Source organism: Trichechus manatus, unplaced genomic scaffold, assembly GCF_000243295.1.
Source record: "Trichechus manatus latirostris isolate Lorelei unplaced genomic scaffold, TriManLat1.0 scaffold00107, whole genome shotgun sequence".
Taxonomy (NCBI): Eukaryota; Metazoa; Chordata; class Mammalia; order Sirenia; family Trichechidae; genus Trichechus; species Trichechus manatus.
In genome coordinates this window covers 2,912,349-2,939,563 of record NW_004444043.1, presented here as the reverse complement: position 1 = coordinate 2,939,563, position 27,215 = coordinate 2,912,349, and the positions used below count along the sequence as shown (strand labels likewise).

At 39.3% G+C, this 27,215-nt stretch overlaps 1 protein-coding gene across 1 annotated transcript in view; it reads right to left on the bottom strand.

Moving 5' to 3' along the window:
• The window catches only part of LOC101347192 (guanine nucleotide-binding protein G(q) subunit alpha), a 341,585-nt gene extending 314,388 nt beyond the window's left edge, over positions 1-27,197 (bottom strand). Inside the window, exon 1 of the mRNA XM_004383281.2 lies at positions 26,928-27,197. Coding sequence (XP_004383338.1) covers positions 26,928-27,063 — 136 coding nt within the window. The 5' untranslated portion in view covers positions 27,064-27,197. The remainder of the gene's footprint in view (positions 1-26,927) is intronic.
• Between the last annotated feature and the right edge of the window lie 18 nt (positions 27,198-27,215).

The window sequence follows — 27,215 nt, the reverse complement described above, 5'->3', positions numbered from 1 at the left end:
GCATGGGATAAAACTGGGAAGAAACCAGGTGCACAAGCTTCCAAGTGTCCTCTCCCAGCAGAGTCACATAGGGCGCACTTAATTCCCCAAGCAACGAGCTGTGATAACACATGTGAAATGCTGTCTACCACAGAAGCTCACCTGAACACAGGAGTCCAGAGTTTTTACTGAGGGCTTGTCACCAGGCACCTCTGCCTAGCACCTACCAAAATTCCAGACTCCCAGAAGGAAAGGAGGTGTTCAGCAGAAACCACATTGCTCATACCAACAGTTCAGGCACCATGAGCCATTCTTATCAGGGAATAGTGGAAACTTTCCCAAAATCCAAGATCCCAGATGCCAGCCAAAGGCCAACCTTGCAGCAGGCTCAGACCTGCTATGTTAATGCTTTTATGCAGAGTCACAACCACACAAGGTTTGAGTTCTAATCACGCTGTTAATTCAAATGCCCTGACTACTTACCAAAGGAAAATTATCATAAGAAGTATTTTGGGGATGGTGTATATGTGTGAAGGAGCCCTGGTGTCACAGTGTTTAAGAGCTATGGCTGCTAACCAAAAGGTCAGCAATTCGAATCCACCAGCCGCTCCTTGAAAACCCTATAGGGCAGTTCTACTCTGTTCTATAGGGTCGCTATGAGTCAGAACCAGGTTTGGTTTGCATTTGCCACTTCTACTCTAATAAATTTGTTCTCACTTGTCCGCTAATTTCAGGAAGCACTAAGATTTAAAATAAATCCATCATATATGTATAATAAACATAATTATACATTTCCAACTGGCTGCAATTATATCAACAGAAAAAAAAAAAAAGTATTGACCCCTTCCCCACAAGATCCCAAGTCACTAAGACTGTCTTCCTCCACTGAGATATGGAACCATCTGGAAAAAAAAAAAAGCCATTTAAACATAAAAATCTTAGAGAAAATACTCGAATGGACAAACAAAAAAAAGTAAACCTAAGCACTGCTTTTCCCCCATGTACTCCGTATGCATCTGGTTTGGTGCTGCCAAAAAAATAAATCATCTGAAACCCCGGCGCTAAAACATTCTGAACCTTCATTTAAACAAGGATAGTGCTTTTCCCCTTCATCTTCACATCTTTCAGAAACAATGCTTATCTTAAGGGCTCCTGAAATCTGCTTTTTGTAAATTCACTGAAAAGTTATGATGGAAGTTGAGATGCTTGTATATGTGAGCCAGCTTAACGCTATCTTCAGTAGAGAAAAATACATATTTTCAACAAATAAAGTCAGGTTTGTCATTTCCCTTTGAACTCACAAGTAGAAGATTTCGCAACGTAATGCATAATTTTCTTAACCTCAGAGATATGGCCTTGGTTTGATGGGGTAAGAGATCATATGAGGTTACTGGATGCACGTCTTGACCACTCAGGAGTCAATTTCAGCTCATTTCTAGCGAGGTTTAGCACTGTGTCTGATGTTATTCCTCATGAAAACAAGAGATGAGCCAAACATTTGTTGCAACCTGGAACTTTTAACTTTGCCAGAGTACTCAGCCAATGCAGATTCTTCCTGCTGTGCAGTCCCTGGGCTATTCCAATGACTGATTACACATTCAGAGGCCAGAGTACATTTGTACTTAAGAAGCACTGGGACAAAAACTATGACTTTATGGCTTTAAGATAAGTGAAGTTTACCCCTAACCTATTCATCATGCAGGGGTTAAGAGGCAAGGAACAATTGTAAGGGGGAAAAGCATGCTAATAAAAGAATTACTACCAATATTTGCGCCTTAGTTTTCACTTTCAGCTAGGAAAGAATACTTAAAAGCACAGCAGAGTGCAATGCACAAGATTTTTTTTAAATCTTTTTTGCAAACAAGCCGCATGAAACTGAAAACTTTCAACCCCAAATATTTCAATGTTAATAAAATAAATCATACAATTTTATAAACACAGATTCAGGCGCTGATAGACTTATTCACTGTGTTCCCTTGTTCAAGCAAGCCACCCACTGGAAAGCAGGGAAGACGAGCAAAAACCAAACACAGCCTCTGCACCATCTGATTTACCATGAGTTCTAAAAATTTATATGCAAGAACATACAAACAGCATTGGGAGAAAACTCACATAGCAATGCATTATTAATTTCCATGTCCACAGATATGAACTAGGCTTCAAGTGCTCAAAGTAAATGTCAGCACAACCACTTTTTTTTCTTAAAAGGAATCCTGATCATTAAAATGACTTAAGAAGCACATTTACAATGAGGGCAGCTTCTAAAGCAGCACTTTGGAAAATCAGGGGTATTTCTACTTCCAACCCTTTACCTTCCGAGACTCCACCCATCTTGGAACACCGCCATAATTAATCCATACACAGTCAGCCCATTTACAAAAAGTGTGGTTTGGCTTCCAAGGCTGAAACCTCCAGAAAGGTATACAAAATCTTGTTAAACATAACTGGATTTAGGATAGTGCGCCTTGTTGTAAATCCAGATACAGAACAATTTTAAAACATTGGTGTAAATGCCAAAGTTCTTTTTAGACTAATTCTCATGGTGAGAGAGAAGGAAACAAAAATGATTTCACCCATTTTAACGGGCTATAATAATCAGCAAATTAATGAAGAAATAAACATACCCAGTGACAGCACTGCTTATGAGCAATAAGCCCATTTTTCCAACAAGGTAAAACTCAAACCCATCCACAGAGTAGCCAGAAAACTCACCGTACATTCACACAGGCTGGGAAAAGTATTGCCCTTCCAAAGGTGACATGCTCAAATTCTCACACAGTCACCTTTTCTGTTAAAAGTTCTAGAAAGTGGCAATATCCTGGGCTGACCACTGTCCAGGAATCAATATGGACCTCCCATGAAGAAGGGCCTCCCACTGGTAATTGACAGCCACATGGGCACAGGCCAGACTCATCTACGAGACATGGGGCAAGGAAGGGCAGGATCCCTCCTCTTTTTCTTTTTGCTGAAGAACCAGAATTATTTACTACAAAATCCTCCCTCTACCTCACCACTACCACCAACCAACTGGAATAACTGAGTTTATTTTATATTAAACAATCACATAACCTAAGAAACCCACTACCATCATGTCAATTCCGACTCAGAGCGACCCTATAGGAAAGAACAGAATTGCCCCATAGGGTTTCCAAGGCTGTAAATCTTTATGGAAGCAGACTACCACATCTTTCTCCCATGGAGTGGCTGGTGGGTTCGAATCCTCAACCTTTCGATTAGTAGCTGAGCGCTTTAACCACTGCACCACCAGGGCTTCTCAATCACATAAATACACTGAATAATACAACTTCCACTTAACCATCCAGGAAGAAAGGTCTAGCAATCTACTTCTGAAAATTAGCCATTGAAAACCCTATGGATCACAACAGAATATTGTCTGATACAGGGCAGGCAGATGAACCCCCTATATTGGAAGGCACTCAAAATACACAGTAACCACAACAATGGACTTGAGCATATCAGTGATCATGAAGCTGGCACAGGACCATGCTATGTTTTGTTTTGCTGTACATGGGGTCACCGTGAGTCAGAGCCAACTTGATGGCAACTAACATAACGCAAACATTCTTCAATTTCCTAAATGAGACAATTTAAACATTAACACTGCTAAAAACGTAGGCATGATGTCAAATTCTGTAAAATGAAACTTGTAAGTTGGTTTTCTCTCTTTAAGATCCGCTTGCTTAATGGGGAGAAAAAGACAGATTAAGCCAATTTGGTTGTAAAGCAAATAGTTACCAAATGAAATTCACTTTTCCGAAAATATTCCCCTTTTTTACCTACATAGAAGTGAGATTTCAGAGGACAAGGAAAAAGAAAACGCTCCTTCCCTCTTTCACAACCATGACTATTATGAACTGGTTGGCAACATAAACTTCAGTACATAAGGATAGATTAAAACAAGCCACCCACAATGTACAGAGTCAGGGTTCCACCATTCCACCAGGTCGTGAGAAGCATACTCAGGCTGGCCATCTGATTTCCTCCTGCGATAGGAGACAAGGCAACAGTCAAGGAAAGAAAAGCAGATGTGCCCTCTCTTGATTTCTCTAATCTCTCTCATACCAACACATGTTAAATATTAAAGTCAAATTCAGGTAGTATGTCTCTGGCTTTATACCTGTTAGGTAAATAAAGAACAAAGTAAAAACCAAAGATTTGGAACCAAATGGACATTCATATTGAATGATGGACTACAGGGATCTGTCCTGAAATTTAATTCCTTCCATATCGTTACTCACAACATTAATAAAAATATTTTTTTCCTGATGTAATTCTTTATGAATCTTGTTATCATAGGTTCATCTACTTCCCTTTGAGAATGAACTGTATAGGATTACAAATGCTAAAAGTTGGAAATAAAGTTTAAATGCTCTTGACCTTAGAAAGATGTTCCCACAGAATTAGGATGAAATTCGAAAGGAATAAGTACTCTCAGGTATTGAGAAAAAAATCCATGCAAATACATATAAAAGGAAATTCACAAATGTAGAGGACTGTCTGCAGATCACAGATGACAACAGTTCAAAAACAGGGTGAGGAATGCACTGCCTATTGAGAAAAATTAAATATGAACAATTGGTACTGATGGAGAAAGTTGGGGAGAGCCCTTTGCACTCAAAATTGCTACATTTCTTGAGATGTTTACTTAGATTTCTAGAGTCAAAAATATCTCAGTTTAGTAGAAAATGCAGAAATATTACATACTCTATCTCCATTGGGGTAGCCCTGGTTGCACAGTGGTTAAAGCGCTCGGCTGCTAACTGAAAGGTCGGAGGTTCAAAACCACCAGCGGCTCCATGGGAGAAAGATGTGGTAATATGCTCCCATAAAGATTTACAGCCTATTAGTTTATAAAGAAAATGTTCTACATTCTACTTTGGTGAGTAATGTCTGGGGTCTTAAAAGCTTGTGAGTGGCCATCTAAGTTGCTCCACTGGTCTCATCCCATCTGGAGCAAGGGAGAATGAAGGAAACCAAAGATACATGGGAAAGATTAGTCCAAAGGACTAATGGACCACAACTACTACGGCATCCACCAGACTGAGTCCAGTACAACTAGATGGTACCTGGCTACCACTACTGACTGCTCTGACAAGGATCACAATAGAGGGTCCCGGACAGAGCTGGGGAAAATGTAGATCAAAATTCTAACTCTCACACACACACGCACACACACAAAAAAAGACCAGACTTACTGGTCTGACAGAGACTGGAGAAACCCCGAGAGTATGGCCCCTGGGCAGACTTATAGCTCAGTAATGAAGTCACTCCTGAGGTTCACCCTTCAGCCAAAGTTTAGCCAGGCTCATAAAACAAAACTAGACTAAATGGGCACACCAGCTCCGGGGCAAGGACAAGAGGTCAGGAGAGGGCAGGAAAGCTGGCAATGGGGAACCCAAGGTCGAGAAGGGGAGAGTGTTGACATGTTGAGGGGTTGGCAATCAATGTCAGAAAACAATATGTGTATTAATTGTTTAATGAGAAACTAGTTTGCTCTGAAAAGCTTCACCTAAAGTTCAATTAAAAAAAAAATTACAGCCTAGGAAACCCTATGGGGCAGCTCTACTCTGTCCTATAGGGTCACTATGAGTCAGAATAGACTCGAGGGCAACGGGTTTGGTTTTTGGGGGTCATCACCATCAACCTAAAGTGTTGGTCTCCATTACGGGTTTTCTTTTCTCTTTATTTTTTTCTTTTAAGAAGAGAACAACCAGGATGACAAGGCACAAGATTTTATTCCCGTCCTTATGAGAAATGATCGATGGAACTCATGGTATTTCACAAAAAGAACAAAGAATGCCCCAGGAATGTCATGAGGCTAACTCCAACTATTTGGAAAAGTAGACACATTCCAGTGGGTGCCAGTGTCCCAGTATCCCCAAGGGATGAAACCTGAAGCTAGTTACAGGACAGATTTCAGCTTGATATATGAAAAATTTCTAATATAGATGACCAAAGACAGAATTAATTCCCCTTGGGAGATGATTCTCCCACCACTGAATGTAGGGGGAATAGACTAACAACAAATTGGTGGATGTTATAGAGGTGATTCAAGTATGAGGTGCAAGCTTGGACTTTAAAGTATATTCTTAACTGAGATTCTGTAATTATAACTCTCTACGAAAGACTTCACATGTGTTAATTACAGTCATCAAGACTCATAAAGTAGACTTCCTGGAAAGATGGCAAAGAGCTCTAAAAAAACAACAATAACTTTTCTTCTACTCATCAAAATGAATAAAAAGAAAAAAAGTAGAGGGAAAAACCTCACCTACATTAGTGATAGAAAAAGACCTATCAACTAGAAGCAGTATAAAAAATGGACCAAGTAGAGAGAACTTGCTTGGAGCCTACACACAGCTCTTCTCCTTGTGAATATAATGCAGTGTTGAGGAAAGCAAGTGACAAAGGTTCTGAAAGACTCCCTGGTCTCCCCCAACTTGGAAGAATAAGAACATTTCATTGGATCTCATATTTATATATGAGTACTGGAAGAGCTGAAGAGAAACCATACAGTCAACTGACCCATTTTTCCCTCTGGCCTGGCTTACTAACTGGAAGGGTTGGGGGCTGGAAGTAAGCCCATTTTGCAAAGTGGTCTAGGAATGCAGAGAAAAAGTCCAACAGACTTACAGAACAAAAATTCCATAAACAGCAAGGCATCATTCTGAACAACTTCTCATTAAAGTGGCTGTCATATACTAAAGAAAAGGAACAAATGAAACTGGTTCGAAGATGCAACAGAATTAAGGGGAAGCAAAGCCCACAGACTGAGGCTGCCCACTGCTACGATGCCCTTCCTACCACCCTACTCAAACAAATGAACAGCTAGAAATAGGATATATGCCATCATCTTCCAGCCCTTCAGCTCAAATGCTAAGAGAAAGATACAAAGAGATCCAAGACAAACAAGGAAGACAGTCAATGAGATTCCATCAACACTATTTTTGGACAAATAGTAAGATCAGACATTCCTAAGGAAAAATGAAGAAAAGACATAGAAAATGCAAAAGGAAAATTAAGAGAACACTTTCAAAGATTCACTCAGGAAATTGAAGGAAAAAAGAGACCATATTTGCTTTGCACGATCAAGAAAATTAAACAAAACATACAGTGTTTGAAATACAAGGTTAAAAAATAGGACACGATGAAAACTAACAGTTTTGAGCAAATCACACAAGAAAAAGAATGGAGAAATGAAGCAATTAGAGGGAAGTTGATAGCCTGGGTAGAGGAATAACAGAAATCCAATATATGAATAATTGGCATGCCTAAAGAAGAAAAAAAAAATCCCTGTGGAACAGAAAATATATTCAATGATAAATTAGGGAAAGAAAGTTCTTGAAATGCAAGAAGGCTATACAGATAGAATGGGTTCAGGTTCCAGGATAAATAATAAAGATTATTTTAAAAAACTGAAGGATAATGTGGTGACGTTATTAAACTTCTACAATACGGAAAAAAACAAATATCCAAATTAAAAAAGCAAATCACAAAGAAAAAATATTCAGGCTGACTACAAACTATTTCTCATAAAATCTAGAAGCCAGAAAACAATGGAACAACATTCAGGTGTGGCAAAGAATGTGAATATAAAAGAATTCCATACCCATGCAAGTTGTTAATATGTAAATGCCACAGAAAGACATCTCAAATATGCAAGAAATACATCACCACGTACCCTTTGTGAAAAATCTGATGGCATAAGCAAGCCAATTAACAAGTGAATGAAATAAATAAAGGTATATGATTTAAAAAATTGAAAGAAGAAATATCTGGTGATAAACATCTATTTAAACACAGAATTGCAGCTAAATACATGCTTTAACTGCAGACACAAACATACATTATTACTAAAATTTTTAAAAGAAAATTTAATAATAAGCAATACATAACAAAATACTTAGATGAGTTTCTTTAGGCTTAACTACAAATGATTCCTTGTGATCATCACAACATGAAATATGAAATCCAAAGGTTAAAAGTTTTAGAAAGTGTGAAAATAAATGAACTCTGTGTTCAAACTTTGAGAAAATAGAACGCTTTCACAGGAGCATTTATAAAATGTTAAAGAGTCACACAGGCTGCAAGATCAAAAGTAAAGTCTATGCCTGCAAAGATGGACAGAAAATACCAAAGAAGGGAAGTACATAAAAAGCAGAAAAGCAAACCACTGCAGGATTAAGAGAGCAGATGTACTGAATTTGAATAGTCAGAAAGCTGTAATCAAGGTGAAGATGGGAAGGGAGGAAATGTAGATTAAACAATAAACATGGAAATGATCTTGAGTACCACATACACCTATCATTCCATGTGAGAGGCATACACTTTTTATATTCAAACTGAGATCATTTCAGTTTTCTATATGTTTGCCTTTCAATGACCATCAACAAGTTACAGGAACAGACTTGACAAAACCTACTTAAACCTTCGGAAAAATGTCCTTAGCCATGGACATTTTTATGTTGTTCTTATAAGAGTTTTATTGTTGGATACATTCAGTGTTGTCTCTGAGAAGGAAGTTAAATAAAATACAATGTATGCATAAAACAAAATGTATTAAAGGAATGTCATTACTAACCATTAAGTTTAAGAGAGCTGTTTCAAACATGGTGGAGCTAACTTGTCTGTAATACACGGGAATAAAAAATTCAAAACCTGCTAATAAAACACCAGGTAAAGCAGAGAATGGAAATAATATACATCAGAAGTTGGTAAATTACAGCCCGGGTATCAAATCTGGCTTATAGCCTGTTTTTGTAAACAGAGTTTTATTTTAACATAGCCATACCCATTCATTTACAAATTGTTTATGGCATAGTTGAGTAGTTGCCACAGAGATCATATTGTCCACAAAGTCAGAAATATTTACCATCTGGCTCTTTAAAGAAAGTCTGCCCACCTCTGATATAAAAATCTGTCGCTGTCGAGTCGATTCCAACTCATAGCAACCCTGTAGGACAGAGCAGAACTGCTCCACAGGGTTTCCAAGGAGCAGTTGATGGATATAAACTGCCGACCCTCTTTTGGTTAGCAGCTAAACTCTTACCCTCTGTGCCATCAGGGCTCCGCCTATGGTATAGGCAAACAAATTTCCCAGCTGTGTACAGGAGGGAGATGATAAATACTAATCTCATCTTTGATGTTGATAAACTGAAAAACATAACTTATAAGAAAAAAAAAACTTTTGCTGTCGAGTGGATTCCGACTCATAGGGACACTATAGGACAGAGTAGAACTGCCCCATAGGGTTTCCAAGGAGCAGCTGGTGGATTTGAACTGCCGACCTTTTGGTTAGCAGCCAAGCTCTTGACCACTGTGCCACCAGGACTCCAACTTACATAGTACATATTATATATTATAATTTTCAAAATATTCCCGATTATCAGAGGTGGAAAAACAACAAACAATACAAACCAAATAGCAAATGAGGAAGAGAGGGAGGAAACTGCAAGAAAGCATAAATACAATCAGAAAACATGAATCAGATGCAAAAAGATTAACCATATCTACTATCAACAAGAGTAAATAAAATAGGCATACCTAAAGAAAAAAACTCCAAGAGTAGTGACAACAAAGACATTAAGAATAACTGAAAATAAATGGAGAAATTCTCCAAGCACATGGAAACAAAAGAAAAATGTACACCCAACAAAGTTAAATTCAAAATATAATAGCATTAGGTTATATAAAAAGGTAATGTTATAATGATAAAAATTTAATTCTCATGGATATTTTTATGTACCTTAAAACAGAGTACTCACATACACAAAGCAAAAATTTCTGTAAATAGAAGAAATTGCCACAAACACCAGAGTAATAAAAGACTTCAGCACAACTCTCAGTACTTGGCAGATTTACAACATAAGTAAGGGGACAGACCATGCATATACGTAATAAAATTAAATATTCCAACTCTACACATATATTTTAATTACATATACACATATATTTTAAACACCTTGATTTTAAACCAGTGAGACCCATTTCAGACTTCTGACCTACAAAACTGTAACACAATAAACTTGTGCTGTTTTAAAGCACCAAATCTATTGTAATTTGTTACAGCAACAATAGGAAACTAATATACTCAGTAAAGCAAAAAAAGAGAAATAAGAACAGGGAAGTAATTACACATAGAGTAAAAATTAAGTGGACAATTTTCTGGAAATATATGTTATTAAAGTGGACACTAATGTGATACCACTGCACCATCAGGGTTCCACAAACCAAACCCATTGCCACTGAGTCGATTTCAACTCATAGCAACCCTATAGGACAGAGCAGAACTGCCCCCTAGGGTTTCCATGGAGAAGCTGGTGGATTCGAACTGCCAACCTTTTGGTTAACAGAGGAGCTCTTAACCACTACACCACCAGCGCTCCTAAAGTGATAGAAAACCTAACTAAACAGTAAACTGGGGCCTATGTTAGTTAGTTTTGTAAATAGGTAACTTAGAAATAAATGCATAGCATTACCAACCATTCTGACCAGGGACACAATAGAAGGTCCCAGAAAGAATAGGTTAAAAATGTAGAATGAAACCCAAATTCCTAAAAAAAGGTCAGACTTCTTGGACCTATAAGAGAATAGAGGAACCCCCAAGACTATCCCTCTCATATACCCTTGAACTTGGAACTGAAGACACTCCCAGAAGTCACCTTTCACCCAAATAATAGATTGGCTTATAACATAAACAGTATTACCCATGAGTATTGTACTCCCTTAAATAATCAACTCTATGAGACCAAATGGTCAACATCTACCCTAAAGCAAAGATGACATGGTAAGGAGGGGTGGAGAAGCTAGATTAATGGAAACAGAAGAAACATAATGGAAATAATGAGAATGCTGATGCACTGTAAAAAACATAACCAATGTCAGGGAACAATCTGTATTAAAATTGTTAAATGGGAATCTAATTTGCTATGTAAACTTTCACCTAAAACACAAATATAATTTTAAAATATAAAAATAAAAACAAAACAACAAAGAAAGAAAGAAATGCAACAATGAGATCAGTTTTCCTTCATCAGATTGACAAAATCCAATGATAGATATGATGTGCCAAAATAGCCACTAACATAAACTAGAGATGGGATAGCAAACCAATAACCACCCTTCTGAAAGATGGGGTCATGATATGTATCAAAACTTAAAATGTCTATCATTTTGCTGAGGATCCAACTCTAAGGACTTTATCTGAAGAAGGCAAGTGTACAAAGAGGCATCTCCTACAATATTCATTGTAGCATCAACTATAATATTTTCTAATGGAATAAAGCTAAAAATCCATCAATAGGGGTCAAATATAAATACTGGTGTGCTGGTAGATCTTAAATAACCATCCCCCGCCCCCAGGGTGGAAGGAACCTTGATTTGTATCATCTACCAATCTCTGCGGTGTAAATACTCTCACCGTGGCTGACTTCAAGCTACCAAAGTGAAGTCACTGAAAACAGAGTCAAGAAGAAATGTACATAATTGGCTTTTGTGAGCAGGTGCAAACTGGGTACAACACACTACTGTGTGATTACAACATACACTGCAGTACTAAACAGCCATAAATACGAAGCAAAAGATTTATATTAACATGGAAAGATACCCAATAGATATTAATGAAAGGAAAAAGCCAATCACACACAGAACAGCTTATGTTGTATAATCTCAGTTTAGACTATACCACAGTGTAATCGTGCGAACTTACATGTGTGTATTTCCTTTTCATTTAGAAAGACAAAGAATCATAAAACAGCGATATGTACCACACTACATTTGATCTGGTTTTACCCATAACAATAGCAGTAAATCTGGCTTTCAGGGAGTATCTAAACCAAATTAAGATTTTTATTTTAAAACAGAAAAGCAAAAAGATCAACCAATTTGGCTTCATAATAATTTAAAACTTCTACATTAAATAATACAAAACAAAGAAAAAGAAAAACAACAGACTGGGGTGAAATTATTTGCAGTAAATATGACAAAAGGCTAATTTTGTTTGTATCTTTAGAGCTTATAAATAGGCAAAGGAAATGAAAAGACAACTCGCAAAATAAGAAATTCAACTGGAAACAAACATATGGGGAAATGATCAACCTCAGTAGTGATCAAATGTATGCAAATTAAAATTACATGACATTTTTTGCCTACAAACTTACTGATACTCCCATAATATTGCCCGTGTTGTTGTTAGTGGCTGTTGAGTCAATTCTGGTCCAGACTGCATACAATTATTTTAGAAGGCGTTTGTAATCAAGAGGCATAAAATTTTTCATATCTTCTGACCTAGGAACAACACTTATGAATCTGTTCTAATAAAATCGTGTGTGTGCGCGCACGTGTGTTTTAAAAAGCTACCTCCAGAAAGAACTTCATCACAGCATTATTTTTACAATGGAAACACTGAGAGAAATCTAAATGTCCAAAAAAGGAGAGTAATTAAGCAAATTAATCAAGCATTCTTTCAGCAGAATATTATACAGACATTTCAAATATTAATACAAAGGCTATATAGCCACATAGAAAATGCTTACAATATAATGTTAAATTGTACAATATGATTACACCTATCCAAGAAACATAAAAATAAAAAAGACTAGAAAGGAATACACCAAAAAAAAAAAATCATGGTTGTTATATTAAATTGGTACATTCTGGATACATTTTTGATAAATTCATAAATAAATTTTAAAATCTTTTTTTCAATCTTTGTTAAAAAAACCGTTGCATTATTTGAAATTTCAAAATCACTGACAAACAAAACATGAAAAAATAATTAAATAACAGAATGGGCTGTCATTCTTTCAAGGACTAACATGAAAACAACATAAAGAATTTCTTAAGAATGCAAGAAAATTCTTAAGTGGAACAATATAAGCTCTTCTTCTTGACTCATACTTGGACTGTCTATTAAACACAACAGTTTTTCTCATTATAAACTCTTTCATTAATTTAGAGACAACAATACCACCAGAGGATATATATCTCAAGTGTTTCTCTTTATCTCATTCCAAAGAGAGAATAAAGCACAATATAAACTCAAATAGTAGTATACTGCTTGAAAATACATATACAATAAAAAGGAAGACTATTTTTAATACAAAAATAAATAAATCATTGTGTGACCCAGTGTTTTAGTATGAGGGATGCACAAAGAATTGATTCTGGAAAGGATACATTGTAATTTGAATAGCAATTCACAGACAGATTCTAGGGATTTAGAAAAACCCTAGAGAAGAATCTCTCTTCCCATAAGCATGGCCTGGAGTGGAAAGTGCTATAGAAAATGTGTTTCTCAAAGGATACAGCTGGTGATTTTCATGAAAATATATTTGGAGCCGAGATTTCTCTAAGGAAATATTAATGAACTCCTATAATGTCCTCAATTAAAATGCAACTCTTTACCAAGAATTATAGGGATAGAGTAAGTACAAACTGTTTATCACAAACTGTCCTAACAACACAGAGGTACAGCTCTCTCGCCCAAGATGGGAAGCTGTGGGACTCATGGTTTTGTCTATCATTTTTTAGTTGTTTCTACTGTGCTTTGGATAACATCTTAGATGGTGACCCAACGCACAATATGAGAGACTAGAATTTCAGAGGACATCCTGTTAATCATTGAACACAACGAGGCCCTTCTACCTCCATCCTCTAAAAGTCAGAGCCACTACATGACAATTCATTACTTCTTGAACCATTACGAAGTGATCAGTAATGACAACAGAGGTTGATTTCAAGTATCTTTTGTTTCAGCAGGGAGCGCTGGTGGTGCACTGGTTAAGCACTTGGCTCTTAACCAAAAGGTCGGTGGTTCAAACCCATCAGCCACTCCATGGGAGAAAGATGTGGCAGTCTGCTTATATAAACATTACAGCTTTGGAAACCCTGTGGGGCAGTTCTACTCTGTCCTATAGCATCACTATGAGTCAGAATCAACTTGATAGCAATGGGTTTGATTTAGTTTTGGTTTCAGCACTACCTAGTTCTGCTCCCAATTTATACAAAATGTATTTGCCTCCATTTTGAGTCAAGAAATTCTCTTAAGTCAATTATATCGTGAATAAATGTATGACCATTCTGAATGGTCATAACCAGAAATAGGCTTTAGGAACCTTCAGCAATCTTAGAAAACAGTCTACACCCTGGGCTTGGATAGTCACCATGATGGTCCAGAATATGAACAGCAAGCAAAAGAACCCATCCAATCGATAGATGACTTTTCTCAGATAAAAATTACAAAGTTGCTTCTTTATTACATGCTTCCACCTAAGTATGTATAAATCTACCCGGCAAGAACGTTTCATGATATTACTTATCTAATCGTTGCCTTGGGTAGCAGAAAGAAGCTCTACTATAGGATAAGCAAGCCAGGAGAAAGCAGATTTCCTGGACAAGAGTCTCTCAAGAGACATTCCAGTAACTTATCATCAGATTAGCAGAGTCCACAATACTATAATAGATGCATTTATACCACCTTCAACAGCCGACAGAAAAAAAAACATGGAGGAGCCACGCTGTAAATTTTCCTTTTAATATGCAGATGATTGCTCAGGACACAGCCTCCTATGAGCTCTGGGCTTACCCATCTAACTACTCCAGGAGCAAAAGGACAGGAGAGACTGCACACAACGGAAATTTCCCCCCATACCACCTAGGCGTCTATGCTTGCTCATCTCTCAACCCACAAACTAAAAGAGGAAGGGCACAGTGGATATGTCAAATGAGGATGAAGAAACGTGGCAGAGTGGTGAAGCTGGCAAGAGGAAGCAGCACTGGCCGGCTCTTCCAGATCCGGGGTACCATGCTAAGTCACGGGGCATCTCTCCTTTGCTCTTTCCTTCCTTCCCTCCCAAATCTGACAAAGGCACAACTGTAGCCACCCTTACTGGTAACAACACTCTCTCCTTCTAAGCCCCACTAGGTCCCCCATTACTCTCCCTCATCCTGTGGCTGTTCTCTTTTTCTCCTGTACCTGTCCAACTCCAAATCCGAGATCAAGGTAAGTAAGCCTGAAGTTGATAAGATAATGAAAATAAGGACATGGGCAAGGAGGAAAGTAGGGGTCCAGGAATGGCAAAAGCCTGCCTGGCACCTGCAGTGAAATCTCCCATCTTCGGTAAGAGTCTACCTGTTCTCTTTGGTCATCAAGCCTTTTCTACAGAAGCCAGACAAGGAACACATGAAGTTGCTTTATTAAGGTTTCTCTTATCATAGCCATGTGTGGCTGAGGGAAATTCAGAGGCTATAGCATTATATATACCTGTTAAAACAAAAATGTATTAAGAAACTATTACTTAACGCTATCAATGTTTCCACCATTATCTGTTCTACTGCTTTCAATGAAAGCCCCAAGAAAATAGTGTGCACAGTGATAGAAGAAGAAATGGACACAAACTAGGCCATCCAAGCCCAACATCTAACTCTGAATCTTTCCTGGAAGGCCTGGAAAAGGGACTTACTAGCTCCAAATACAAACCAGTAACCAGTTGCCGTTGAGTCAACTCCAACTCATGGCAACCCCATGTGTGCAGAGAAGAACTGTGCTCCACAGGGTTTTCAATGGCTGATTTTTCTAAAGCATAGCACCAGGCCTTTCTTCTGAAAGTGGACTCAAATCTCCAACCTTTCAGTTAGCAACCGAGCACTTTAACCGTTTGCACTACCCAGGATCCAAATACAGAACAGCCTCTGAAATGTGCTCCAGTTTGCTGTATAAGGCACTCCCAGTACCCTAGCTCAAATGGTTAACCTGCTCTCACTCAAAGTAGCAGGAATGGGCTTGGGCAGCAGAGATTATTTGTAAGCAAATGAAAAAGCTTACAACTCAAGGAAGAAAAAAAAGTAGTGACTCAAAGAAAGCTGCCTTCAGGGTATCTGAGAAAACAACCAGGCTGAGCAGAGTGGAGCTGGAGCACTATTCCTCCGGAGCTCCACCTCTGCGCCTCCCAGGATATCGCCCTTCCTGCAGGAAGCAAGACACCCATGCTGATATGACAGGAGGTTTTTGATACCATTCCCTGCGGAGATGGTGAAACTATCAGTAGCAAGCCAGGCGACGTGAGGGGAGCTCTGGATAGACACACTAATGCCTCACTCACAGGCTCTCCTCACAGCTCTGTCCCCAGGAACTGGCTGGGTTGCCTGCAGGGCCTGGGAGTCACTACGAAGGAGAAAGAGAAGAGTCAGGTCAGTTAGGAAGAGTTCAGAAGGTCACCAGCCTTTGAACAGCACTGCCATAGTCTACATGCCCTGGAAATGCTTCCCCTTGTGAAGCCCATCCCTGCTGGGGAGGGCTGGGACCTCTGTCTTCATCCAAGTGTGTGTTGTTTAAGGAGAAATTGGCAGAGACACCAAAGCTGCAGAGGGGAAGCTCAGTTTCAGAGTTTGAAAGGCCTGAGTGATCACTTAGTCCAATCTCTTGGTTCAACAGAGCTCTACTGGAAAAGCAAAGGAACAAACAAACAAAACACCTGATTTAGGAAATAAGAATCATTTATTCCCTCTCCTTCAGCATAGAGAATGTGACCCAGCTGGAGCTGGGCTCACAAGGACACATTAACTGGGTCCTGAGGTATAGAGACCATAGCTAAGATAATCTTGGAAAATATCTTTTAGGGAAACTGTCACATAAAGCCAATCAAACAGAACACAAAAGACTTTCCACTCTGATCTTTTTCTACTAGCATTTAGTGAATGGAAATTTTTTGGACCAATGAAGACCCTCCTGACTGCCATTACTGAAACCTGTACCGATGATTGTTAAGCAAGACAATTCAAAATGGAAGATCACAGTTTCTAGTCAATCTGAAAAGGCTAAGCTTTCAATGGTTTTGCCTATTTTTAATGTTAATATATACTGACGATTCTGTTAATATTCCACATGGCTGTGGAAGCATGCCTGTCCATTTTCCCATTCTTGCCTATTCTATAATATTCTTTGGACTTGGGCAGACATGGCTCTAGCAGCATGCTTGTCCATTTTCCCACTTTTGTCTGGTCTGTGATATTTCCTTGAACTTGGGCAGACATGGCTCTGGCAGCATGGTTGTCTGTTTCCCACTTTTGTCCTTCTGAATATATGCCGAATAAAACTTTGTTTTTGCTTTACTAAACTTTATGAGGTTCTTCCCCTATAACACACCCTAAGGTTAGTTCTGAAGGGGAAAAAAATTAGGGAGGTGGGACAGGAATACTTGGCAGTCTTTCAGTACAAGCTTTAGAAAAAAATATCCTAAATGAAAGGTTGGAGGTTGGAGTCCACCCAGAGGCACCTTGGAAGAAAGGTCTGGCAATCTACTTCCAAAAAATCAGCCATCATTAACCACTCTGTGGGGTACGGTTCTACTATGACACGTATCAGGCCACCATGAGTCAGAGTTGACTCAATGGCAACTGGTTTTTATACATACACAATCCAATTTGCACTCCACAAGGAGTGTTTAGTTATGCAGCCAAAGTAACGTTCATTCCCAAAGCCAATCTGCCTTTTTTTGGCATAACTTATCAATTTTCAAAAATATATCACAATAGCTAGAGAGACAAGAGTTAAAGACTTAACAAGTATCCCAGCATTCTTTTAAGGGGATGAAAATTAAAACTACCCTGCATTATCAGGACACGTCACAGGAAATGGGTCATCTCTCTAGGACAAAAGGAAAATTGCATTTGCCATCTACAGAAATAAACGTGTAATATAATGAAAGAGCTCTGAAAAGTATACATCCTAAAATATCAATTCACACAGCAAGAGAACATCATTTCCTCAGTATCTTAAAAAACCAACAAATAAGCCAAAAGACCTACTCAGACTGATTGGTGGTAACAAAAGCGAAAGCCAGGGCTAAAGCCATCCTCCCTATCTGAATGGAAATACAATTAGAAAGAGGTGTTTTTAAGGCTCTCAAGTAACTGAGGTGACAACGTTCAAATCATTAAATGAGGAAGATGGACTATCACTCGACACATGCCTACCACACCTTCTCCCCTTACAGCGAACACACTGCATCCTATTTGGAAATCCAGTGGCCCGTGATAGATTATCCAGTACTGGCTCAGTCACTCCCAGCTGGAAATAGTGAACCAATCTCAAATACCTGCCCTCTGGAAAAGGAATGTGAATTTCACATTTTGTTTAGCACCCAAGTACTTTGTTTTGTAGAGGCAAGTGTTGCTAAAGAAAATTACTATCTCCTAAACGCACATTCACAAATCCCTTTCTTTTAACGTATTAAAGTATCCAACTTCCCCTCTTACCAGCTCACAGCCACATGTCTGACAGAACCACTAACTTGGAAGTTCCCTAAATTTTAAGGAAATGCGCAAGCCAGAAAATCTAAAGAACGCTTCTAAGCGTTTGTGTAAGGACGACAAGAGAAAAGAGCAAATGTGTATTCACACAGAAGGGTCTTTTGGGGGGCCTTCAGAAAATAGGAAGGAACCCTGGTGGTGCAGTGGTTAAGCACTCCGCTGCTAACTGAAAGGTCGGCCATTCGAACCCACCTGCCTCTCTGCAGGAGCAAGATGTGGCAGTCTGCTTCCATAAAGATTACAGCCTTAGAAACCCTGTGCAGCAGCTCTACTCTGTCCTACAGGGTTGCTAGGAGTTGCAATCAACTCAATGGCCAGGGGTTTGAGCAAGTCGGGAGCCCGTGGGTGGAGCAAACGGTTAACATGCACCGAAAGTTTGGAGCTTTGGGTCCACCCATAGACACCTTAGAAGAAAGGTCTGGTGATTTATTTCCCAAAAATCAGCCACTGAAAACCCTGTGGAGCACAGTTGAACTGACACATATGGTGTCATCATGAATTGGTGTCAATTCAACGGTAACTAGTTTTTCAGCAAATAGCTGGAAGACAGACTACGGGGTGGGCAAGACACTGATGCATTCCTCTTTGGAAACAACTAGACAGCTGCGGTCATCAGTAAACACATGGTGGGGGAAGAAGCCACCAATCACTCTGCTGCCCCTACAGCAAAACGAAACACAGAAAAGAAATAAAAAGGTAAAAACAAAATAAGTGAAAAAGTTTGGGGAAAAAAAAGACATTTTATTTCAATTTTTCAGCAAGTGATGGTGATCAAGAAAAACAGTCAAATTCTGGGAAGGGGCATGATTTCAGTTCTCCAAAGGAGGGAAAAAGAAAAAAAAACACATACACTCAAGACTATCTCCTAGAAATATACATGAATATGTTTCTCAACATCACTATCACTTCCTACAACAGAGCCAAAAAGTCTTACTCTATTGATCTTTAATTTGTGGATCAATTATCGTTCCCTTCTGTGAGGTTTCAGGAATGTAATGGCATTAATAACATCTTAGTTCCCAACTGTACTACAGTCAATTACACACTTCCTTGAAATAACTACTTTGTTTCTAAAGCTCACAATCCAAGATTAATCCTGTAATAAAGGTGTATGGATTTTTCAAATTTCAAAGTACTTGCGTGTGTAACAACAGCTTTCCTTCCAAACTGCTGGATAAACTGCTATTGGCTTTTCAACCTGAAACAACATTAGAACGTTTAAGTGAATCATTCTCACTAGAGAATGAATGAGAGGTAAGCTTGGAGACAAAGACAATACCACCGCTGAAACAGAATTCGTTTTACTACGCCCCCAGGTGGCCCACGAAACAGCAAAGAGTGGAAAATGGAAAGGATGTAAATACTATTCATTACAAGAAAGTAAGAAGTTTAAATTCACTTCCTCCAATTTCTCTACTTCTTTGGGAAATCCATCCACCTACCCAACCTCCACCCCCATCCTCCTACCCCCACATGTCCCATTTACTGCCAAAAGAATCACTCTGAATTGAGCAAGGCATCATGCAGTGCTGTGATACAAAGAAGCATCTATCTTTGCCCTCATGGAGCTTCCAATCTAGTTAGAAAGACAGGACGAATGGTCATAAATAGTTCCTAATAGTAATTTGGAAATCCTGGTGGTGCAGTGGTTAACAGCTACAGCTGTTAACCAAAAGGTCAGCAGTTCAAATCTACCAGGCGGTCCTTGGAAACCCTATGCGGCAGTTCTACTCTTTCCTATAGGGTCGATATGAGTCAGAAGTGACTAGATGGCAACGGGTTTGTTTTTTTGTTTTTTTTTAATAGTAATACACTGTATATAGCTCAGGAGTTCAAATTGTCAAGATCATCTGCTTTCCCCAGTTGTGTAATCCCCGGAAAGCTTTTATAATGGCCTTGAGATTACTTTGTTCTGTTTTTCTTTGTATTAAGAGCCAATAGCCAGGAAGTTTAAGAGTCACAAGTACATATCAGTACCAGGGTGGGTGTCAACTATGAAACAACAAGAACTGTGAAATGCGGCTGTAGCTTTTCCTCTTGGCAAATAAAAAACAAGGAGTGTCTCACATAGCACATTATTTTGCACGTAACCCTGTGCCGTTGAGTCAATTCCGGCATATGGTGACCCTATAAGACAGAGTAAAACTGCCCCACAGGGTTTCCAAGAAGCGGCTGGTAGATTCAAACTGCCGACCTTTTGGTTAGCAGCCAAGCTCTTAACCAGTGCACCACCAGGGCTCCTGTTCTGCACACAGAAGGTGCTTAATATTTGTTCAAATGACCAGTACTCTGTATGCAACTTCTTTCTTTCTGTATGCTTAGTAAAAAATTTGAAGGAAATGCTTAATTTCCAATAACTGACAAGTGTTCATCGAATAAGTGAATTTGAAATACTTTCATAATTTTCTTTTTAAATAATATTAATTTGTTCATAAATTTTAGCTATGAAAAGTTTAATCCAAAATAGCCTGCACTGATTTCAGAAATTATGGCTAGGTCAACCCTAGAGCTGCTTAATGAATTCTGTTTTTGGTTCTCTGCATCTCAATATGGGATGTTTATTTTTGTTTGTAAAGCCCAGATTCATGACCACCTAGGATATATGAACTCATTTTCAACAGCATGTTTAGGTCCTTTTTCTTCTTTTTACTGCATGTTAGATGAGAAATCAGACAGATTTTTACATATCAGTAATACAACAAATCAAAGGCGACTGTCGAACAACTTCCTATAATTTTATTAGTAACAGCTGTTCACACAAAATAGTGTTTGGGTCTGAGAATAGCTTTCTTTAACGTTGCTCCATTCGGCAGAATAAAAGAAAACGTTCACTGTTTACTGTATTCCGTTACTGCCACAGATTTAATTACCAGCAATCACACATTTTACCTTGTATTGCTATTTCACACTTCCCTGGGATTAAGTCTGTAGAGATCTTAACAATGCTTAAAAGCCATTATAAAACTTTCCCTTTGGAAAATGTCACTGCCCTCCCCCTTCAACCAGAAAATCAGACTTTAAATTTGTTGCTACAGATACTTGTATTCCCCCCAATCCAATACACAGAGTCTAGAGGAAACAGAATCCTTCCACCTTCTTAGAGAGAAAGCAATTCTAACCTTCTTAAAATGGCTTCTCTCTCTCCCAAGATGTATTCTTTGAGCTCCCTCCACACCCTTTACAACACCCAATCAACATTCCCATTGATATCAAAAGAACTAACAAACCTCCACACAAAAGATAAATTAATATAAATGCTAGAATCAAAATCATCATTGGAAAAATCTTGTTAATTTCTTTTCAAGTATAAGTTTGCTTGGATCATGAAGAAAAATCTGTTCCTTTCTTCTGCTAAGTTTAGCATAACACAGCTTCACAACTGTGAAAGCTGCTTCAGGTCCTTAAAAATGTATCTATAATAAAAACCATAACTACATTTAACAGGAATCTCTGAAAACTGAACACAGGGCAACTCTTACCAAGTGGAGCCAATATTTTTAAATGACAAAGAGGTGAACAAATTTATTTGCAATAAACAAAATGGCTACTAAATGGCTGTTCTGATTCTCCTTTGTAAACTCACTTAAAAATATCTGAATAGGTACACGGGATAATTTCACTGTCCAGAAGGTTTTAATTTGTGCCAAGGATCCCACATGAAGAAATAACACGTAAGTAGAGGATTGACAATTATATGGCCGATCTACACAATCAATCTACATGGTTCAATAAATATTTTGCTCTGAAGGTTCTGTGACAAAGTCACAGTTTTCATTTTTATGAGGGAAGTTACCACTTCACTCTTTAGATATAAACTATAAGTAATTTGTTTAAAAAAAAAAAAAGCCACGGGAAATGCGCGTAAATAAAATTCTGACATTTAGAAACATATTCCACACTTGGAAGCTAGAGGGGCAGCAAAAATTAAAGCTGGCTGGTCCTTAAAGTAGCCTCCTAAACACCATATTTCGGTATTTCCGGGGAGATGCTGTTATGAGGGCTGTTAGAGCGATGTTTTCATTCTATGGTTCTGACTAGCCTCCCTAGACAGCAATCATCCTCTAGGTTAACTCAGGCAATCGACATACCCACTCTTCCTCCAGCGACATACCCACTTTTCCTCCAATTAACCCTACCTGAGGGGTGGTGGGAAGGGTGCTTTTTACGGAGATCTGTGTGAATGAATTCTCCATACAGTCTGAATTTACCGAGCACTGCCAGCCTTCCAAGTCCCTTCTTGCTCTACAACTGCACAGTTTCCTGTACAAATGTATACCCCTCAAATTCGAAATGTCCTGTCTGCAATTTCTAAAATCCTGTATTTAATCATTGTGGTTATCCTCATGGAAATGTATAGATAAATCATAAAATTCTATTCCACCACCACCTGTGCCATAGAGCATTTTAAAATTCACTCTGATCAGCGTATCACGGAAAAAATGGATGGCAAAAAGATGATAGCCTGAAACAAATTCCTGCACAATAAAAAGTAATCAAGATATGCAAATGGTTTCTTTTTCTTTTTTTTTTTCCTTCTAAACTTTCATACTTTAAGCATGACTATTATGATTCCCTAATGCATCCAGACAGAACTGTGAGACACTGGTTCAATATGTGATGCAACATCTTGCATTAACACTTCCTCTCCTGGAATGCATTTGTAAGAAATGGGTCCAAAGAGTTCCATACAATTTTTTAAGGAAGAACATATTATCCTTCACAGATAAAAACATCACCTATCCCTGGGTCTCTATAATTTATTCATAATTTTATTGTTCCAGTCTCTATCAGGAGGGTTACAAATAAATTCATTTCATCCAACAAATACGTATTGAGAGCATTCTATAAGTTAGATATTATGCCAGACGCTGGGGGTCAATAGTGAATGAAATTGACACAATCCTTCCCCTCACAAACCTGCAGTCTAGAATAAGGAGAAATCTACAATCATATATGTAATTCAGTTCAGAAGACCAAGAACATATACTCTTCCATTTAAGACTGGCCTAAACTTTGCCTGTTCTTAACAGGTGGAATCGAACCAAAAAGGTTTGCTATATCTTCCTATTTGATGATTAAGCTCTGAAGAGCAAAGATTTCAAATACATGTGAAATAAGAACAGGTTAAGAGAGGGAAAACTGTTCAGTATATTGAAAAAAATTTTTCAGGATAAATATATGTGACTGGAAGCAAGCATTCAAAGTCACTTGTTTTTTATACAGACTTAAAGACAATATTAAGAGCTCAGCTGCTTACCAAAAGGTGGGCAGTTCGAATCCACCAGCCGTTCCTTGGAAACCCTATGGGGCAGTTCTTCTCTGTCATATAGGGTCGTTATGAGTCAGAATCAACTCGACGGCTACGGGTTTGGTTTTTTAAAGACAATGTTAAGAAGTGTGACCTATGTACTACCAATAAAAATATTTAGTGACTATTCCTGAATATTGATCAGTTTAAGGAAATATAATGTTCTTAACCCCTAGAAAGTATACAAACACATCAACCAAGTGAAATAAAGTATTCCCTTGTCTATCTATGTAGAACACAAACTTTTCTTTGAGAGGTCAAAGTAAATAAGCACTAATATATGTGAATTCAGAAAGTGACTAAATTAAAGAGAACGAGATAAGAATTCAGAATTTAATATGATGCTCTTATGGCGGTAGATTCCAGGACTCAATAAACAACAACAACAAAGAATAAAAATCAAAATATTTAAGTACTGTAGAACAGATCGGGTACACACTGGCATAATCGCTGGATATGAATCAAAATAGCCCAAATTTTACTGCTACACTTTCATCTGGGCCTGTAGCCACTATTTTCCTTTTCTAATTTCTCAACATTCCTCATATTAAACCAAATAATACTTATAAACAATGTAAACAAATCCCGGAGTCCACACTTACAGCCCTGTCAAACAAGTCCATTAAAATGGCATCATGCCTTGAACTAAAATTTACTTTGAAAATAATTTTATACTGAATACCAATATGCAGGTGATTCCTCAATTTAAATAAGCCGGTTAAAAACATTAGTAAATCTTTCAGTTGTGAAAGAACATATTTTGTCACCCCCCTCTGGATGGGTACCGATGAAATGAATGGAGGAACCGGAAGATGCAGTCTACTCAAGGGCACGGTACACATCAGGAGTTCCTCAAACGGAACCCCTCCCCGGCACCTTCCCTTGTTCCGCAAATCAACCATCATTTCCCTCTCGGACTCAAAAAATTGCAAAATCACGTGCCCATACTTATACACAAATCGACATTTAGTGTATATTATCAGTATATCTGTAGTATGGATATCGCAGTAGTTATATGTTACAAACACAATAAACCTAGAACATAAAGCTGTAGCAGTTCTTAAGTGATGTCTAGGGATTGTGTTTCTGATAGACAGCTGTATAATTTTTAAACCTTACTCATAATGTAGGTTCTCAATTAATGTCGTATTTCCCTACCACTTCTAATACAGGTCATATGGCGGGGGTGCTGTATTAAACCCTACTCAAATATCTAACAGCAGGAAAAAAAGTTCTCCACACCAATACCACTTTAGCAGGAAACTGTTTCACTTTATATTTTTTCCCTCAGAAAATCATCTCCAAGTTCATTTTTAAAATGCCTGCTGGGCATTGAAAGATAGGCCCAGGGACAAACCTCCAGGCTCTAACCCAGCTGCTGGGAAACCCAGAGCTGCTGTCAATTTCAGGCAATAGGGTTGGCTTGAGAGACCTCCAACGCCCTGTTTACAGCTAAGCAGAAACAAATAAAGACTGTAAACAGGGCAAAATAAAAAGAAAAACCAAATCACTCTAAAACAAATCACTTAAATCACTCTAAAACACATGCTTTTTCCCTTGATTGAGCCCTTAAGCACTCTATAGACTTTTCTTGCCCTCTCTATTTTCTTCTCATCTTGAGAATTCAGAAAACATTCAACTGCACATTTTCAACTGTGTAAAAGCAGTCCAAAAATGAGACTTTAAAAAAAAATCTTCATTTTCCAATTGCTGTTTTCCCCTCCTCTCACCGCATTTTCCCTTAAGCCCACCTCTTTCATCTAGGGCTTTGCCTTTTGTTTTTTATAAACATGTGTACACTTATCTAATCAGGTTTCAAAATGAAGACATAAAGCATCGCATGTGAATTAACCATTTGTAACTATTTGTGATCATTATATTTTGTTCCTTCTTGTAAATGATCCAATACATAGCAGTTCAGTCCCAAATGCAATTGGTTCCTTGAGCCAGAAGATGGAATGCTCAAGATAAGAAAATGCCTGCTTCTGAAACCCTAACTGACAATGCAATATTCTTTTCTTACAGAAACGCTGGAGAAACATATTTATTATACAAGCAAAAAGCCAGAACACAAGTGCAGACATTTTTCAGGCCTGTTACTGCAAAGATGTTTGCACTTCCTACCACAATAGCTCAGAGTTATGTCATGCTGGCTTGTACATAAACCCGGATGGCTTGATACTGAAATTCTCTCAGAGATAATAATCAATAGAATTCCTACTTGAGAAATGGCATTTTCTTGCTAACTTAGTGTTAAAGCAGAATGTTGGGTTGTTTGTTCAGAGATTAAAGTGAAATTTTTACTACAGGCTTCCCGTTTTCCTTCTAGCCCAGATTCCAAAGATATTAAAACGATGTCCGTTTTAAACAAACAAAAGGTTTCTATTTGTTTCCATAGGAGTAACTGGGAAGCTGCACCGGTTTTCAGTAGTAACTATTGTGTATTCAGGCCTACATCTGGGTTGCCTCATTAAACAAAAGATACCCGTCGCTGTCAACAGCCACACAGCACAACGCTCCCCTATCCTTCATTTTTATCCGGAAGAAATGGTGCAGACTAGAAACACGCCTGTCACTATCCACTGGCCAAGAAACTCCTCTGGGGTCCCTCCTTTCGGTGGTTTGATGGCTGAAGAATAGCACTTCGGTGGCATTTGAGGCTGCCCCTCTCCCCAATACATAAGCCCCCTTTCTTTGGAGGGCCAGGCACTCGGCTCCCTCATCACCACTCCTTGGCAAATCCAGTCTCGAGTCGGCCCACAGTTCCCCCATTCACTCCTGACCCCAGAATGCACTGATAATGGATGCACACGCCACTCTACCAAACACCATCTTCCAGCGTGTCCTGGCTCCGCTTGCCACGCTCGGGGCCACACACACACACAGCTCCCCACGCCACCATCCCACGGAGCGCCGCGCTACGACACTTTAAGTTCAACCTCTCTGCCCACCTTCCCACCCCCGCGCCCCGAGCCTCTCCAGTGAAGTGATTTTCCATTTAGCAGATGCACAGCAGATAAACGTGAACCCCGAACGCACAGCCCTCAGGGATACCAAAAGGCACAAGCCGAGGCACCGGGCAGGGCAGCGTGAAGTGTGCGCGCGCGTGTGTGTGTACGCGCTCGCGCGCCCGCGCGGGTGCGGGTGGTGGCCAGGGGCGCGCCCGCGCACTGGGGGAGGACAAGGGTGAGGCACCGGCGCCGGGCGGGGGGGCACCGAGGGCAGCTACCCTGAGGGGCCAGGGGTGGCGGGCGGGGACGCGGAGGCCCGGCAAGAGGGCACTAGGCGGCAGGCCCCGGGCGGTACTCACCGAGCAGCAGCAGCTTGAGCTCCCGGCGGGCGTCCCGCTTGTCCCTGCGGAGCTGCCGCTCGATCTCGTCGTTGATCCGCCGGGCTTCCTTGGCCTCCTCGCTCAGGCAGCACGCCATGATGGACTCCAGAGTCATTCTTCCAAAGTGCCTCCGCTGCAGCCTCGCCGGCACCCCCTGCTCACACGCGCGCACACACACCCTCCCGCTCTCGCTCCCCGGAGGTGGCGGTGGCCGCCGAGCCCCCGCTGCCCGGGCGCGCGGCCGGGACAAGCTCTGGGAGCTGCCGC